At 35.8% G+C, this 16,689-nt stretch overlaps 1 protein-coding gene across 5 annotated transcripts in view; it reads right to left on the bottom strand.

Annotated features, from left to right (window-relative positions):
* The window catches only part of LOC107400241 (uncharacterized), a 40,542-nt gene that overhangs the window by 18,743 nt on the left and 5,110 nt on the right, over window positions 1-16,689 (bottom strand). For 2 of the 5 annotated variants that reach the window (XM_076561671.1, XM_076561672.1), the window contains exons 2-7: window positions 13,713-13,832; window positions 11,396-11,451; window positions 10,528-10,691; window positions 9,029-9,111; window positions 6,100-6,189; window positions 389-488 (exon numbers count right to left, since the gene is read on the bottom strand). In XM_076561671.1, the coding sequence (XP_076417786.1) occupies window positions 389-488; window positions 6,100-6,189; window positions 9,029-9,111; window positions 10,528-10,691; window positions 11,396-11,427 (469 nt within the window). In that variant the 5' untranslated portion in view covers window positions 11,428-11,451; window positions 13,713-13,832. Of the gene's footprint in view, window positions 1-388; window positions 489-6,099; window positions 6,190-9,028; window positions 9,115-10,527; window positions 10,692-11,395; window positions 11,452-13,712; window positions 13,833-16,689 lie in introns of all 5 variants that reach the window. The other 3 variants (XM_076561669.1, XM_076561673.1, XM_076561670.1) reach the window with 3 other exon arrangements.

Here is a 16,689-nt window from a genome sequence, read left to right on the forward strand (position 1 = left end):
GCAAATGTATTAAAGGGTCACTGAATTAGGAAGACTGAGAACCACTGTACTAGATCATGATCAGCCTGCCAGGGGCCATATCCTTGAAGAAAACCCACTTACCTGTCCCAGTATACATCAACTGTCACTAGCTCCTCATCTGAAGGTGAGGGCACATGAGCTCCTCCCCACTACCCCACAGGAGAGAATTATTTTAAATGTTAGAAATGAAGTATTTAATACTATAAGCTATAACCTTAAATGAATATATGATCAGCAGCTACAGTGACTAATATTTTTTTTCAAAAAATTACTGTGTTAAGAAAGAAAGAAATTACTCAGATGAATGTTACTTGTCACTCAAAACCTCAAAATTAAATCAAAACAAAATAAAATCATGTAAGCATACCTGATTTTGCCAAAGGAAGATTAAGAATGACCTTCTGAGATACTTCTTCTTTTTCCTCATCAAGAATAATATTTAATAAAGTCTTCCCCACAATATCTCCCTGGACAGAAAGAGAGAGAACAGATTTTTGTTTTCTCCGTGAATACTATTATTCTGTCCTTTCTCCTTACTACCAGTGAATTTAGCTCTACCCTTGATCATTTATGGCCATAGGTACTGTGCTTCAGTCAGTTTTCATTACCCTCCAGCAGTTACTGCTTGCTACAATCTATTTTGGATACAGTTTTTCTGTACATTATTTCCCTCAAGCAGTTGAAGTTTTCCCTAGCTATCTCAGAGACGACCGATGCTGTAATTAACAGCATATGTTCTTTCCCTTTGTGCTATGTGCCTGGAAAAATCTCAGCTCTTTGTCCATAGTGTCCAAGAAACTGAATGTGGATGGGAAACCCCCACACTTTCTCACTCTTCAATGTGAATCCTTTCTATTTTGTACCTTCCTCACACTTTCAGGTCCAAAGCCCTCTCTATATTTTAATCTGGCCTTGTTCATTTTGGTGGGAAAGCTCAATGCTGAGTACCCTAAAGAAATACTTATTTTTTCAATAAAAATGTTTTCATTTTTATGAATATACAATTCAAATACCCAAACTAATTTATCTCTGATTAATCTGGAATTTTATTGATTTTCACAACCAATAAATGATTAAACAATCACCTCACAGATACTCTCTAAATATATACAAACAGTGCAGTTTCATTATTCCATATAAGATGAAGAATTATTTTCCATTTTACTCATGATTATTCTTTTTATTGCACCACAACTGTCTCAAATACAACTTTTACTCATCCTACTAAATGTGCTATGGAACATTCTTACTTATAGACATTACATATGAAGTAATTAATGTTTCTGCAGGGAGTAAACATTTTCAAAGAAGAACATTACATGAATTATAATTTTCAGGAGCACAATAAGAATAAAGTATGTCATATGCATACAAAATGTGCTAATGAACTAGAAGTAGATTCATACTTGTAATCGCAGGACTCACGACACTAAGGCAATTGGAATGCCCTGAGTCTAAAACCAACCCAGGCTACATAGGGAGTCTCAGGGCAGCCTGAACTGTAGAATACTACTTTGTCTTGCCAAAAAGGAAGAAAGAAAAAGACACACACACACACACACACACACACACACACACACACACACACACAGAGAGAGAGAGAGAGAGAGAGAGAGAGAGAGAGAGAGAGAGAGGGAGAGAGAGAGAGAGAGAGAATGAAATCAATTTACTTTGAATGTCAACTTTTTTTCTTTAAGAAATTTTTTATTCATTTTACTTACCAACCACAGATCCCCATCTCATCCCTCTTCCAGCTTCCCCAATCCTTACCCCCAAAACACCCCCATTTGATTATCTGAAAGGGTAAAGGAGCCGATGGAAAGTCAGCATAGCATGGTACATTCATTTGAGATAGGACCAAGCCCTACCCATGCATCCAGGCTGTAAAAGGTGTACCATCACAGGTAATGGCTCCAAAATGCCAGCTTATGTACCGTAATGGGTACTGATCCTACTGTCAGGGGCCCCTTAAACACACCAAGCTACACACTTTCTTGCTTATGCACAGGGCCTAGTCCTGCCCCATGCAGGCACTACAGCTCTAAATCTAAAGTTCTGTGAATGTAATCCATCATATAAACAAATAGAAGTAAAAAAAAAACCACAATGTCATCTAATTAGATACTGAAAAAAGCCTTCAACAAAATCCAACACCCCTTCAAGATAAAGTTCTTGTGTTGTGGTATGTTTTGTTCTATGGCAAGGCAGCTTAGAGGCAGGCAGCAAATACAAGCAGATAGACGGTGAAAAGAAAGGAGAGGAGAGGGACATGCTATCTGCCACCCAAGGAGAAGCAAGATGCCAGCAGACTGGTAATGTCAAGGCAATGTGGCAACTTATAGATTAATAGAAATGAAGTAAGTTATAATAGCTAGCTATTAATAAGTCTTCCATAGGCCATGCAATTGGTATTTAATATTACACTTCTGAATGACTATTTTATAAGCAGCTGAGGGACAGTGGGGCCGGGCAGGACCTGAGAAACTATCTGGCAAGAGTATTGGAGAGATCAGGAATACAAGGAACATGCCTAAACATAATAAAGGCAATTTACAGCAAGCTGACAGACAACATCAAATTAAATGGAGAGAAACCCAAAGCAATTCCACTTAAATCAGAAACAAAACAAGGCTGTCTACTCTCCCCATATCTATTCAATAAAGTAAATGAAGTTCTAGATAGAGCAATAAGACAACAAAAGGAGATCAAGGGTATACAAATCTGAAAGGAAGAAGTCAAACCTTTGCTATTACCCGATGATATGATAGTATGGATAAGTGACCCCAAAATTCTACCACGGAAGAATTACCTTCAGTAATGTGGCAGGATACAAGATTAACTAAAAAAATCAGTATTTCTCCAAAATACAAATGGTATATCGGATGAGAAAGAAATCAGAGAAACATCTTCCTTTACAATATAAAATAATATAAAATATCCTGTGATAACTCTAAATAAGCAGCAAAAGACCTATATGACAAGAACTTTAAGTCTCTGAAGAAAGAAATTGAAGAAGATATCAGAAAATGGAATGATCTCCCATGCTCATGGATAGGTAGAACCAACATAATAAAAACGGAAATCTTACCAAAAGCAATCTACAGATTCAATGCAATCCCCATCAAAATACCAACACAATTCTTCATAGATTTTGAAAGAACAATACTCAACTTTATATGAAAAAAAAACCAGGATAACTAAAACAATCCCATACAATAAAGCAACTTCTTAAGGCATCACCAATCCCTTGCCCCAAGCTATACTATAGAGCAATAGTAATAAAAACAACTTGAAATTGGTATAAAAACCGACATGCAGACCAATGTAATGAAATTGATTACACTGACATTAATCTGTACACCTGAGAACAGGTGTTTTTTTTGACAAGAAGCTGAAACTGTACAATGGAAAAAAGGAAGTATCTTTAACAAATGGTGCTGAAATAACTGGATGTCAACTGTAGAAGAGTGCAAATAGATCCATATCTATTGTTATGCACAAAACTCAAGTCCAGGTGGATCAAAGACCTCAACATAAATCCAGTTACACTGAACCTGAGAGAAGAGAAAGTGGGAAATGGCCTTGATTGCATTGGCAAGGAGACCACTTCCTAAATATAACACCAGTAGCACAAACATTGAGAGCAACAATTAATAAATGAAACCTCTTGAAACTGAGAAGCTTTGTAGTGAAAAGGACACTATCAATAAGACAAAAAGACAGCGTACAAAACGGGAAAAATTTTCACAAACCCCACATATGACACAGGGCTGATCTCCAAAATATATAAAGAACTAATTTTAGAGGCAAAGTAGAATGATCATCATGAGTTCAAGGTCAACCTGGGCTGCAATAAGAGTAATGATCAATCACCAACTAAAACAGTGGACATTAGCAATCATACCATTGACCCATGTGTGAGTGTATGCATACAAATACACGGAAATTGGGAGGAGAGTGAGGAAAGGAGGGAGGGGGAGGGAGAGAATAAAGAGGCAAAGATTAGACTCATCTTATTTTTTCTATCTCTGGCATTCAGTCTTCTCATTACACAGGGCAGAAAGTTCAAGGTACTTAAGGTTTATGAAGCAAGAAATAACAGCAAAATAAATGAGAAGGTTTTCAAAAGAGAAATTTGAATAGCTATTTCAACACATTCTGTTTGACAGTTTTGTCTCAGTCATTCCACAAGAAGAAAGGAATTTACCCTGCTCAGTGTTATTTGCTGAGAATCTTGACAAGAAACATGTTTTTTTTTCATAGTACACATACATCAGAAAAGCAGATAAGGCCCAAGGAAAGGTATGAATCTCTGCAAGAGCCCCAGGTTGGAAACAGAGGCCAATCTTCTTCAATGCCATGACCTCCTGTCTCCAAACTTCTAAAGCCTGAGAAACTCTTCCCGTGATGAACTTTATGTATGGAAAGGTCTGTTTGCTTAAGGATTACCCAGGAGAACGACTCTGTGTAACTTCTCAGATTTTAATTGATTATGAAAAATGTATAACAATTAGATTTATTGAAAAGGCACATAAAATAATAAAATAGTGCTTCAGGTATACTTTCTCAACCCTGTCTGATAAACATAACACAATTTCATTCCCTTTTAGTGTTTATATAAAAATATTTTTATTTATGTATTTTAGACATTGTCTCATGAATCCCAAGCTGGTCTCAAATTCTTAGCATAGACATAAATGACTAAAATTCTCACCTTCCAGCCTTCATCTCCCAGTTTATGTGGTGCTGGGATCAAAAACAGAATCTTGTGTATGGTGGGCAAGCACTGTACTAACTAAACTAAATACTATTATTTTTATTCACGTAAGTCTCAGGTAATCAAGTACATATTCTTTAAGGCCTCTCCTTCAAAACACATACCCAGATACTTTACCTTATGTGTCATATGTGTGCATATGTGTATATATGTGTGTATGCTTGTGCACATGTGTGTGTGTTACCACATATGGTACAGGGCATAAAATTTTTGGACAAATTACATAAAACAATCAGAATAATATTATAGCTAGCACTCTCAGTATAAAAAATCCTCATATAGTAGGAAGAAGTAATTAATTTCAGCTAATAATGAATTTCATTTAATTAATTAGGAAAAAAGTGAACAATATTGGAGTTTGCTGTAGACTAGTTTCTAATCTACTTTCAATATAACTCTAGTATATCTGTTAAACTTTATTGATTCCCATGCTTCAAGCCCAAGTGCTATTGCTCTCTGGTTCAGAAGGCAACTTTGTGTAATGTGGAATATACAGTGAAAACCACTCAGATATGAATAACACCACCACCAAATGACACAGACTTTATTGAGGAAGATTATCCCATTACCTTTTCTTACCATTTCTCATTCTCACTGACCCTTTTCCTCCTTGCAGGTAACCCCTTCCAATTCTATTATCACATTTTGGAGGTGGGATCTCATGAAAACCTACCTCTCCCTGGGAATTACAGGTAGTTAAGAGTAATTGAAGGCCCTGTTCCTCCCAGATGGTTTACAGATAGTTAACAGTAGCTAAGAGGAGGAACACATGAGACACTACCTCTCTCCCTGAGAATTAGTAAACAGCAGTAGCTAAAAAATATTTAAAAATTAAAAATAAACCTGAAAACATTAAAATTATGTGTAACTACTTAGTAGTTATCAAATATTTTCAAAAAGAGAGGTAGGTAGGAGAGATAGATTGGCTATTAAAAACACTTGTTACTCTTGTATAGGCCCTGGATTCAGTTCCTGGCACCCACATAACAGCTCACAACTGTCTGAGATTATAATTCTAAGGGTCCCAATGCCTTATTCTGTCCTCCACAGCAACCAGGCATAGATTTAGTGCACATACATTCAGGCAAAATGTTTATATACATAAAAATAAAGAAATATATCTAAGATTTTTAAAATTAATTAAATGAGAAATTAAGATACAAATAAATTAGACCTACAATAGATGCCATAATTAAGTGGGCATAGTTGGACATCAATGAGTTATATGAAGCAAAAAAAAGAAATACCCCACAAACAGCAAACCAGAAAGACCCTTTTCCCCAAAAGGTGGAAACACTTACTGGTCGATGGCCAAGAAGAGGTGACACATTCTGTGATATAAAGACAACTTTTCCATCTATGTTCAGTACAATTGAAATGCTTTCAAATGACTAGTAAAGAGAATAATAACATAATCAAATAGTGCAACAATAATAAAATGATAGCTTTATGTCTACATTCATAAATAATTTTAATAGAATACTGAAAATGTATATTACTTATATATCTATAAAGTAGGCATATACTTAATTAAAAAATCTGTTTTTCTGCCTTCTACACAGAATCTACTTAACCTTAAGCATGAGATATTTATCAAATGATGTGTCACTTAGACAACAAATTTCAATGTTCACCCAACTAACACTAAACTCTCTAGCACAAGCTAGGAAGGTTTGATTCCATGTCTAGATTGTCACAATTTAAGCATATTTAATTTTTAAATGCTAGGAATTTTTAAGGGCACTTTCATTTGTGCTTATTCTAGCTATCTACTTATAAAGTTGGTTACTGCCATCACTTTTCTTCTGTGTAATGGATTTAATATGCAGACAAATCTTTGAGAAGATTGTGAAGGAATGTGAATCCCTGTGTATTGTCACTGAGAGGTTAAAATGAAGAAGCTGTAGAAAACTGTATGGCCAGTTCTCAAAATATTAGAGGACACCATAGACTCCGGTGTTTCTACTTCTGGACAAACATAAGAAAGAGTTGAAAGCAGAGCCTCAAATGGCTGTTCATCCTCATTCTCAGTATCATTATTCACAATGACAAAAGGTGGAAGCAATCTGGTATGTTTTGGATATTGTGGTGATATTGTGTCCCCAAATATATTGTGGACATTAATAAACTTATCTGGGGTCAGAGAATAGAACAGCCATTAGACAGACATAGAGGCCAGAAAATGGTGGCATACACACCTTTAATCCTAGCATTCATGTATTAGAAGCTTGGTCCTCATTGTGCAATGGGAGAGCTGATAAAGTCTTTAAGAGGAGAGTAATGTGAGGATACTGAGGAAACTGCCTTCATTAGTAATTAATTTATTTCTTATGAGACTGTGGTTAGTTCCTAACAGGTGGTTATTACAGAAGAAGACTAATGATTCCTCCCCAAGATCTGGCTTTCTGTTTTACAGTATGATTGTTCTTTCTCACATGTGAATCCAGTTCCACTGTGAAGCCATCTCACAAATGATACAGCCAAGAGGCCATTAAAAGAGGACACAATTTTCAACTTGCAGCTAAATAAGCCTCATTTCACAGAAGACAGCTATGCTCACCACTACACTTCCAATGCGACATCAAGCTTCTTGTTTTCATATAGTTCTCTAACTCAACTATTTGATTTAGCCACAGAGAAGTATTAACACATATTCCAAGCAACTGACAGATAAAAGCCTCTGCAAAATGTCATATAACATGTAAGAACTATTATTCAGCCTTCAGAGAGAATTCTGTCACCAGCTACAACATGAATGGATCACATAAATATTTTAGTGAGTGAAATAAGCCACTGAGGAAAAGAAGAATGTAAGGTTCTATGTTATGACATAAATAAATCTCTAAGATAATCAAATTTATAAAGAGACAGAATGGAAGTGAAGAGCAAAATGTAAAGATACAATAGAGCCTTAAAAAATGAAAGTAAAACAATCAATTCTTTGAAAAGAGCAATACTGGTAATAAACCTCTGATGAAGTGATTTGCAAAGTGAAAAGCACAATCTTCTTTAAAATATTTTTGTTTTAAACGTATGAGTGGATTGTTCCTGCATGTATGTCTGTGTACCATGTGTGTGTCTTGTGCCCAAAGAGGCTAGAAGACAGTGTCAGATCCCCTGAAACTGGAGTTACAGATAGTTATGTGCTGTCATATGGGTGCTAAGACTCAAACCCATATCCTCTGTAAGAGTAACCAGTGCTCTTAACTGCTGATCTATCTTTCCAGGCTCACAAACAATCTTAAGAACAAAAAGTAGATATCATTAAAGAAGCTTCATCCATAACAAATATGAATAGAAAATATTATCATCAATTTTATGCCAGTAAAATTGAAAGTGATGTGATCAACAAATTCTTAGAAAATATAATTTACCAAAGATGGCTCATGAAAAGTAGAAAATTTGAATCATACCATAATCATTAAAGAACTGAACCAGTAGATTCAAATATTCTATTAACTTTTGTGGTTTGAAACTGGTTTGAGTGTATTATTAGCCAAAGATTCATGTGAAAGGAGATATTTGTAGCATATAACTAACAACTGACAAGTCCCAGAATCTTTATGTGTTAGTAAAAACTTTCCTGTTACTTTTATTTTTGTCATGGTAATAAATCCAGGATTCTGCATATGCTAGGCAAGTGTTGTGAGTGAACTACACCCCTAGCCTCAATTGAAATAATAAAAAAAAAAGTCCACTTTTTTTCATGAGTCAAAATAATGAACATCTGTTATTAAGTTATTAACATCTGTCAGAAGCACACATCACAATGTTCAAGTATGCATTGTAAAACTATTGACAGATTTCAAACGATATATTTTGAGGCCTCTTAACACAAATTTCAGTATACAACCAAAATTTGTTCTTAATAAAAGTGCTTGAAAGGACCTAAGATGTCCCTATGTGGCTTAGGTTTCATCTAAGAACATATATTGTTATAACACTTGTATTATTTGAAAGCATATGCTCTTCCAGCTACACTATGAAAAGTGCTGTAGTAGCTGGATGGTGGCACATGCCTTTTATCCCAGCACTTGGGAAGCAGAGGCAGGTGGATCTCTGTGAGTTCGAGTGTAGCCTGGGCTACAGAGTGAGTTCCAGGAAAGGCACAAAGCTACACAGAGAAACCCTGTCTCAAAAAACCAAGAAAAGAAAAGAAAAGTGCTGTAGTGCATCTTGTATTGTATGTGATTCACATGTAAAGTAAGCAACGAACAAAAGGACCCTTACCCGAAGAACTGTCTTATGAAATTCTTCATAGGTATTGAACACAGGAACTTCATTTTGGCCAGTTTTTTTTCTCATATTTAACACTGCTTTTCAGAAAAGAAAGGAGAGGTATTATATTAAGATAATTAGCAGTCAAAGTTATATTCCTCAAACTTATAATTTAGGAAAATATTTTATTATTTTGTGAATTATTTGGGGGGAGAGCAAGTTCCATAGCTCATCTACTGAGATCAGAGACAACTTTTAGGAGTTGATTCTGTACTTCCACCTTTATATGGGTTCTGAGGATGGAACTCAAGTTATCAAGCTTGCATGCTTTGTGCATTTAACCAGTGAGCCATGTTGCAAGACCAAAGTTATAATTAATATTATAAAAAGGACTCCAAATGTGGAGTTCCAATTCTTATAAAGAAAGAAATGATGTAACTGAAAATCACCCAGGTTATTGGTTTCCTTTTGGTTCTGTCAAAACTCAGGTTCCATAATATCCCAAGTCAAGAACTATATATAGACTCATACCACCAGTCCCTAGCTAAAAATTGGAATTCTACTCTTTTCATTTCTGGACAAAGGTCTTTCACTGGAGAATCATCAAACTTCAACAATAGTCCCTGTTTTGCTTCCCAATCTCCAGGTCTGCTCAGTGAGCAACACACTTGATCGTGTCCTCTGCTCCTCCTCCTCACAGCCCTACCACTCCTCCTCCTTAATATGAATCAGCAAAGCAATTCAGCAACACAACCTCCTATCTCCATGCTTTGCATCCATAAGAATTAGCTCCTCTACACACAAGAAAAAGAGCAAGACTCAGGGTATACAACCCTTGTGCTGGGTGATTCTGACTTTAGGGCAGGAGTCTCACAGCATGCCCTTGGTGAATATTCTGAGGGGAAGAATACCTCAAGTGTCTTCACTAAAGAGTCAATGAGAATAGGGTGTGTAGCTTCAGTGCAGTAAATGAAGAGTGGCAGCAGCTATAGCATTGTAGAAGAGTGCTGAAGAATTAATGCAATGTGAAGGAGTGGACACAAGGCCTAACAAATATTAAGGGAAGTTTAACTACAGAGAGGGAATAGAAACAGAGAAACTCCTAGAGGAATAATGTGGTCAGGAAAATAGTTGTTTCACTTAAGATTAGGAGAGTTAGAGTATCTGCTTATGGGCATAAAGCCATCTCATGTTCTTAACTAAATGTGCCCGATGCTATAAGTTTCATCTTACAGGTCCACAGAAATGGACATTACTATTTTCCATATATGCTTTTAGTAAGCTCCATTCTTGCACAAGCCTCAGGAATATTTTATGCATTGAACGTAAAACAAACAAAAAACAAAACAAAACAAAGTCATGTGAATGGAAAGAAACAAACTGTGTAGCCAAAAGTACTTCAAGGTCTCCTCCAACCAATTCTCTGTTCCCTAAGACACTTGAAGCATGGTAAGAGTTGTGATGCTCTTAAGTCAGCAATGGCACATGGTAAAAATGGGCCTAAGTCAAACCTCTTAGGTCATAAGGTGAGGATGTAGAGGCAGAGGCAACAGTTGCCTGACGCCTTGCAGTTCGTGTTTGGAATCTCTGTCTAGAGCATCCATTTTCAAGCTTATCCACTATTTTCTGAAGTTTTTTCTGCAAATTGCGAAGATCTTCATGTATTTTCCTCTGCCTACAATTAAATAACAGCATAATCAACAGAAAAGTAGTGAACTTTATGAAGGGTAAGGATCAGGCAAATTTTTCATATGGTGCCTCAATAGGAGGACTAAGATCACAGAAAGATAGACCTTTGCATGAATTAAGATTCCACTGTATTCCTTACACAAAACAACTACTGTAGCAGAATATGTCACCAAATGGCCTTAATCCCAATACTCGGATGGGAAGGCAGGAGGATTGAGGACTTGAGGTAAATTTTGTGATAAGTCACATGAGCTAGGCTTTGAAATAAATAATAAATGAACAATAAAACAAATGAATCTAATTTCTATTTAAAACAATGAAATGAAGTTTGATGTTATTGTCCTTGACAGTGAGGTTCTTAAAAGTAGAGACCAATTTATTTCTATGTCTCCTCAGCACAACCCAACACCACGCCTGGAGCTGTCATTTAGAAATTACTTAAAGTAAACCCAAATTAGCTTGAGTGTAATGTTTTTTGCTTTACATCTGTTTTCATCTGCTTTAATAACAATAATTCAGACTAAGTGTTCCAATGCAATTGAATCTGGAAGAATGTAAAACCCAAGTAAGAGACCAAATTTCTCCAGAGAGAGCCAAGCTTTCCTCAGAAAGTCTATTTGGCTAGATTTGAAATAAAAACAGGGGGCAGAACAGAAGGCTTTGCCATCTACAACAGTTATGAATTCTTACCTCTTCAATAATTGTTGCCGAGTTTGCCTCATTATTCAGTCAGGTATAGGTGGATTCTAAAACCAAACCAGACCAATATTTTGTCAAGTAATTATCTTTCTACAGACTGTAGCATCTACATGTGCTATATTTATCACCTATAAACTTTCTATGCTCCATTTATCTCATCTTCTCTCATCTACAATCTATCTTCTATATGTTATCTCTCAAATATCTGCCACCTACCTTTCCATAATCTATTATCTACCATTCATTTTCTACATATCATTATCCATCATCTATTATCTATCAACCTATTATCTAACTTCTAACATGTACTGCATTCCTTTCATATATCTCCTATCATCTATTTTCTATCAAATCTGTCTAAACTCTATCATCTGTCTATATATGTATATAAATCCATACTCTATTTTCTATCTGCTATGTATTTATCATATATGTACCTCTCATTTATCTATGCAATACCTATGTCTACCATGTATCACTTATTTTCTACTGCCTGTATTTTATGCTATATACAACTTTCATGGATTTATACTTATCATCTAGCTTTCCACTATACTCAAACCATCCTATGTTTTCTCTTATTTCACATCAATAATCTATCCTCTTACTAATATGTATCTACCCTTCACCTATTATCTTTTATCATAATATACCATGTACATATCCTGTGCTTACATTCATTATATTATTATTAATATTGTTGCTATCCTGTGTCTAATTTCCATCTATCATGGATGAACTGCCTATATATATGTATATATGTACACACACACACACACACACACACACACATATATATATATATATATATATATATATATATATATATATATATTATCCCTCTCATATCTATTATCTTTCCTCTATCATCTATCTTCTACCTATTCTAAGTCTTTGTTCCATCTATTATCTTCCATTTAACTACCATCTATTCTCTAGCTATACTGTATCTATCAACCATCATATGTCATTTAGCTACCCTGTGTCTATCTCCCAAATTTCTGCTTTTTATCATACATATATCCTGTGTCTATATTCCAGCTATCTATGTCTATTCTGTAGCTCTACTATGTCTATCTACCTATATACCCACTAACTATCCTGTGTCTATCTTTGTATCTGTCCTGTAGTTATCCTGTGTCTATCTTCCGTTAAAGGAACACCTATACTTTAGGTACCCGAGTCTATCTTCTGTATATGGAACATCTATCCTCTAGCTATCATGTTTGTCTACCATCAATCATTTATCCTCTACCTAGCATATATCTTCCTTCCACCTATCTTTTGTCTATCTTCTTCTGTGACTATTTTCCATTTATCATTTTCAATCTGTGTATCATCAATTCCTCAGCTATCCTGTGTCTGTCTACCATCTAGCTAGCCTCTAGCTTTTGCATGTCTTTTTTCATCTATCTATCATTCATGATCAAGATAACCTATGCTGATTTTCTTCTATCACCTCTCCCCTAACTCTCCTGTGTCTATCTTCCACCTATAATATATCCTCTAGCATGTCTATGCCTATCTTCCATCTGCTTATTTTACATCTATATATTATATATTCTCTAGCTATACTCAGTCAGTTTTCCATCTAACATCTTTCCTCTAGGTATCCTGTAACTGTCATCCAACATCTACATTCTAGCTGTACTATGTCTGTCTTTAATCTGTCATTTATACTCTAACTATCCTTTATCTGTCTTCCATCTTTCTATCATCTATCCCCTAGCCATCCTCTATCATATTTCTAGCCAAATTTCAGCTCTCTTCTTTCTTCTATACCCCCATTCTTCAATTTATCACCTATTCTTTATCTTAGTTCTTCATTTTCTATTATCTATACATTATTATCTATTGCCTATAATCTACCATTATTTTTGTATCAATGACTGATAATTTATCACCTATTAATCATTCGCCATCCTTCATACGCTTTGGTACCAAATAACCCTCATGATAAAACATGTCAGAATTCAAAAATACAGCCAGTCTGGTCCTATTTGCCAATGTATGGCAAAAGAGAATCAGAGATAGTGACCTGTTCTATAAATAGTATTACTTGAGAAAATACAAGTAGTTTCATAAAGATCAAGTTAGACAACAAAGGTTAAAGACCACAGATAGGTATGTACTTGACTACATGAACTCAGACTAAACTAAAAGCTGATATAACTGAAATATGCTGTTATCATATCTACAGTTTACAGTTCGTGAGTTCACCATCCCTGTCTCAATGATAGGTACAACATTAAACATAACAACTCAAGATTTTTCTCTTACAGCACAGTACCAGTTGACTTAACCTTACCTCACCACCGACTTGAAGTCAACTGCCCTTATGTTTACTGTATCCAGGCAACCACAGAATGTACAGGTCCTATGTGATTCGTTGAGAACATAAGACCCATCAACTCTGATTGGTCAAAGGCTGTGATTGGACGAAACACAAATTTAAATGACTCTGGTTTCTGTTAAGAGCAGGACAGTGATTGGTCTAAATATACAAACCTCAATGACTAAGACTGGTCCTAATTGTCAGCGTTATGATTTTTTCAAAACATAATCTTGATGAATGATTGGTGGTAAATGGCAAGGCTGTGACTAGTCTAAAGTATGTGCCTCAATGCTTGTGACTTGTTCTACAAGCCAAAGCAGTTGGGCCTAATGACTAACTCAGGAGACTTTCACAAGTTACTGCCTTTCCTGGATTGTAACACCAGGCCAAATAAAAGATATCTCTTTAGTAATCAATATATATATATATATATATATATATATATATATATATATATAATTTTATGTATATTTTGCATGCCTGTATGATTGTGTACCATGTGCATGCCTGATATATGTAGAGGTCAGAAGAATATGATGGATCTCCTAGAACTTGAGTTACAAATAGTTGTTGTCACTATGTGGGTAATAGGAGTCAAGTCTGGGTTGTTTGCTAGGGCAACAAGTGTTCCTGACCACAGAACCATTTAACCTTGTCCTCAAGTGATATTTTCTTGCCTCTTCTTCATAATATGAGATAAGATAGGATTTAACCCAGGGATAAATCCTCAGAGGCAAGATAGTTACAGAAGAGGCAGCAGAGCAGCAGTGACAGCCAAGCTATCAACAGTTTGAATTGTGAATGCTGCAAGGCAGATGCCTACACAGCTACAAGAAATAAATAGCTGAACAGTTCAAGAGTGGCTAGGGAAGAAAGAAGAGCAGAATAAGAAACACAACAGGAGAGGGAATATACCTGAGCCTGAACAAGGATAAAGACTTTTAAAGTGTCATACAGAAGAAACAACTGTCCCTGGACACCAGAAAGTTCCATAGAGCAGTCAAGTCTTTATGTCAGAGGTGTTTCCAGGCTTTGGCTAAGAGCTCTAATGCTGGCTTGTGTTAATGGCTAAGAAATTCCCCTACTTCCTAGGCCTACACAAGACCTATAAATGTCTGCTGCCAAGGAATGAGACATTCCAATATCCAAGTCTGCTTTGGAGCTGCAAGTCTAACCACAGAGGAAGGCTGAACATTTTCTATTTCATAGGCCCATACAAAAACTGAAGCACCTATAGGGCTAAGGGTCTCAATATCAGAGGCTTGCACAAGAGTTGCAATACTAGAGGGTGTCACTTCCTGCTCTTCATACTACTGTGGATAGTTTTAAATTTTATTTTTTTGTTTTATTCGTTTGTTTTGACAAAGGATGCCATGTAAGTTAGCTGAACCCCAAACTCACTATAGGACCTTAAACTCTTGATCCTCCTGCCTCCAGCTCCCAAGTACAAGGCTTAGAATTCTTTGCAATAAGGATGGAAAGATGGCTCAGAGTTTAAGAGCACTGGCTGCTCCTCCAGAGGTTCTGAGTTCAATTCCCAGCAACAAAATGTTACCTCACAGCCATCTATAACGAGATATGGTGCCTTCTTCTGCCCTGCAGGGATACATGCAGACAGAACTCTGTATATATAATAAATAATTCTTTAAAAAAAAAGAAGTCTCTGTAACCATATACAATTTCTGTATGGCTGAGATGGAACCCAAATGATTCATATCACTGCCCCAATATTTTATGAATAATATTTGATGTTTTTGTCATTCATGTAGCTGTGGAAAATAAAGAGCCCCCAATCCCAATTGTAATTTAAGAAGAAGAGTGTAAAATGGAATGGGTCTTTACTTATTAGCTATCAAGGGTTATTTTAAAGCACCAGTAATCCGGCTTGTGGGAAACAATGAAGACTTGTAAAATATAATGGAATGGAAGTGAAAACATAGAAATAGATCTATAAGTAAAATTAATTTTATTTATAATAAAAAGAATTATAATTCTGAGATTTATACCATTAAAACAGTAGGCAAATTTCTCTGTCTGGATATCTTTCTTTTTTTCTTTTTTTTTTTTGCACTTTGCTCAGATACTTTACTTTCTTAGAATTTTAACTATAACTTCACTGATTCTTTTTTTTCTTTCATTTTTCTTCATTGAGAAAATTTCTACTCACTCCACATACTATCCACATCTGAGAGAGGGCTGATCTCCAAAATATACAAAGAACTCAAAAATCTAGACATTAAAATACTGAACAATCCAATTTAAAAATGGGCTACAGAGCTTAACAGAGAATTCTTAGCAGAAGAATCTCAAATGGCTGAAAGGCATTTAAGGAATTGCTCAACATCCTTAGTCATCAGGAAAATGCAAATCAAAACAACTCTGAGATACCATCTTACACCTGTCAGAAAGGCTGAGATCAAAAACACTGAAGACAGCTTATGTTGGAGTGGATGTCTTTCTATATTATGTGAATATGTGTTACTCTGTTTGGTTGATAAATAAAGCCATTTGTCCTATGTCAAGGCTGCTTAGATGCAGGCAGGAAATCCAAACAGATAGGAGAGAAAGGAGAGTGGAGGACATGTTGCCAGCTACCACCATGAGAAGTAAGATACAAAAATAACAGTATGCCATGAGCCATGTGGCAAAATATAGATTTATAGAAATGGGTTAATTTAAGATATAAGACCTAGCTAGCAAGAAGCCTGCCATGGCCATAGTTTAAAACTAATATAAGCCTGTGTGTGTTTATTTGGGTCTGAGCGGCTGAAGACCAGGCAGGCACAGGAAAACTTTCAACTACAATTGGCACCCACACGTGGTGGCAAGAGTTTCCATCTAAAACATGAGAAACCTTGAGAAAAGAATATAAATGTAGCTAAGAGCACCTTTCTAGTTCATGTCACTCATGGTGTACCTAGGTACATGATATGTCCCCTGGCTGTGGCAA

The sequence above is a fragment of the Peromyscus maniculatus genome, chromosome X, assembly GCF_049852395.1.
Source record: "Peromyscus maniculatus bairdii isolate BWxNUB_F1_BW_parent chromosome X, HU_Pman_BW_mat_3.1, whole genome shotgun sequence".
Lineage (NCBI taxonomy): Eukaryota > Metazoa > Chordata > Mammalia > Rodentia > Cricetidae > Peromyscus > Peromyscus maniculatus.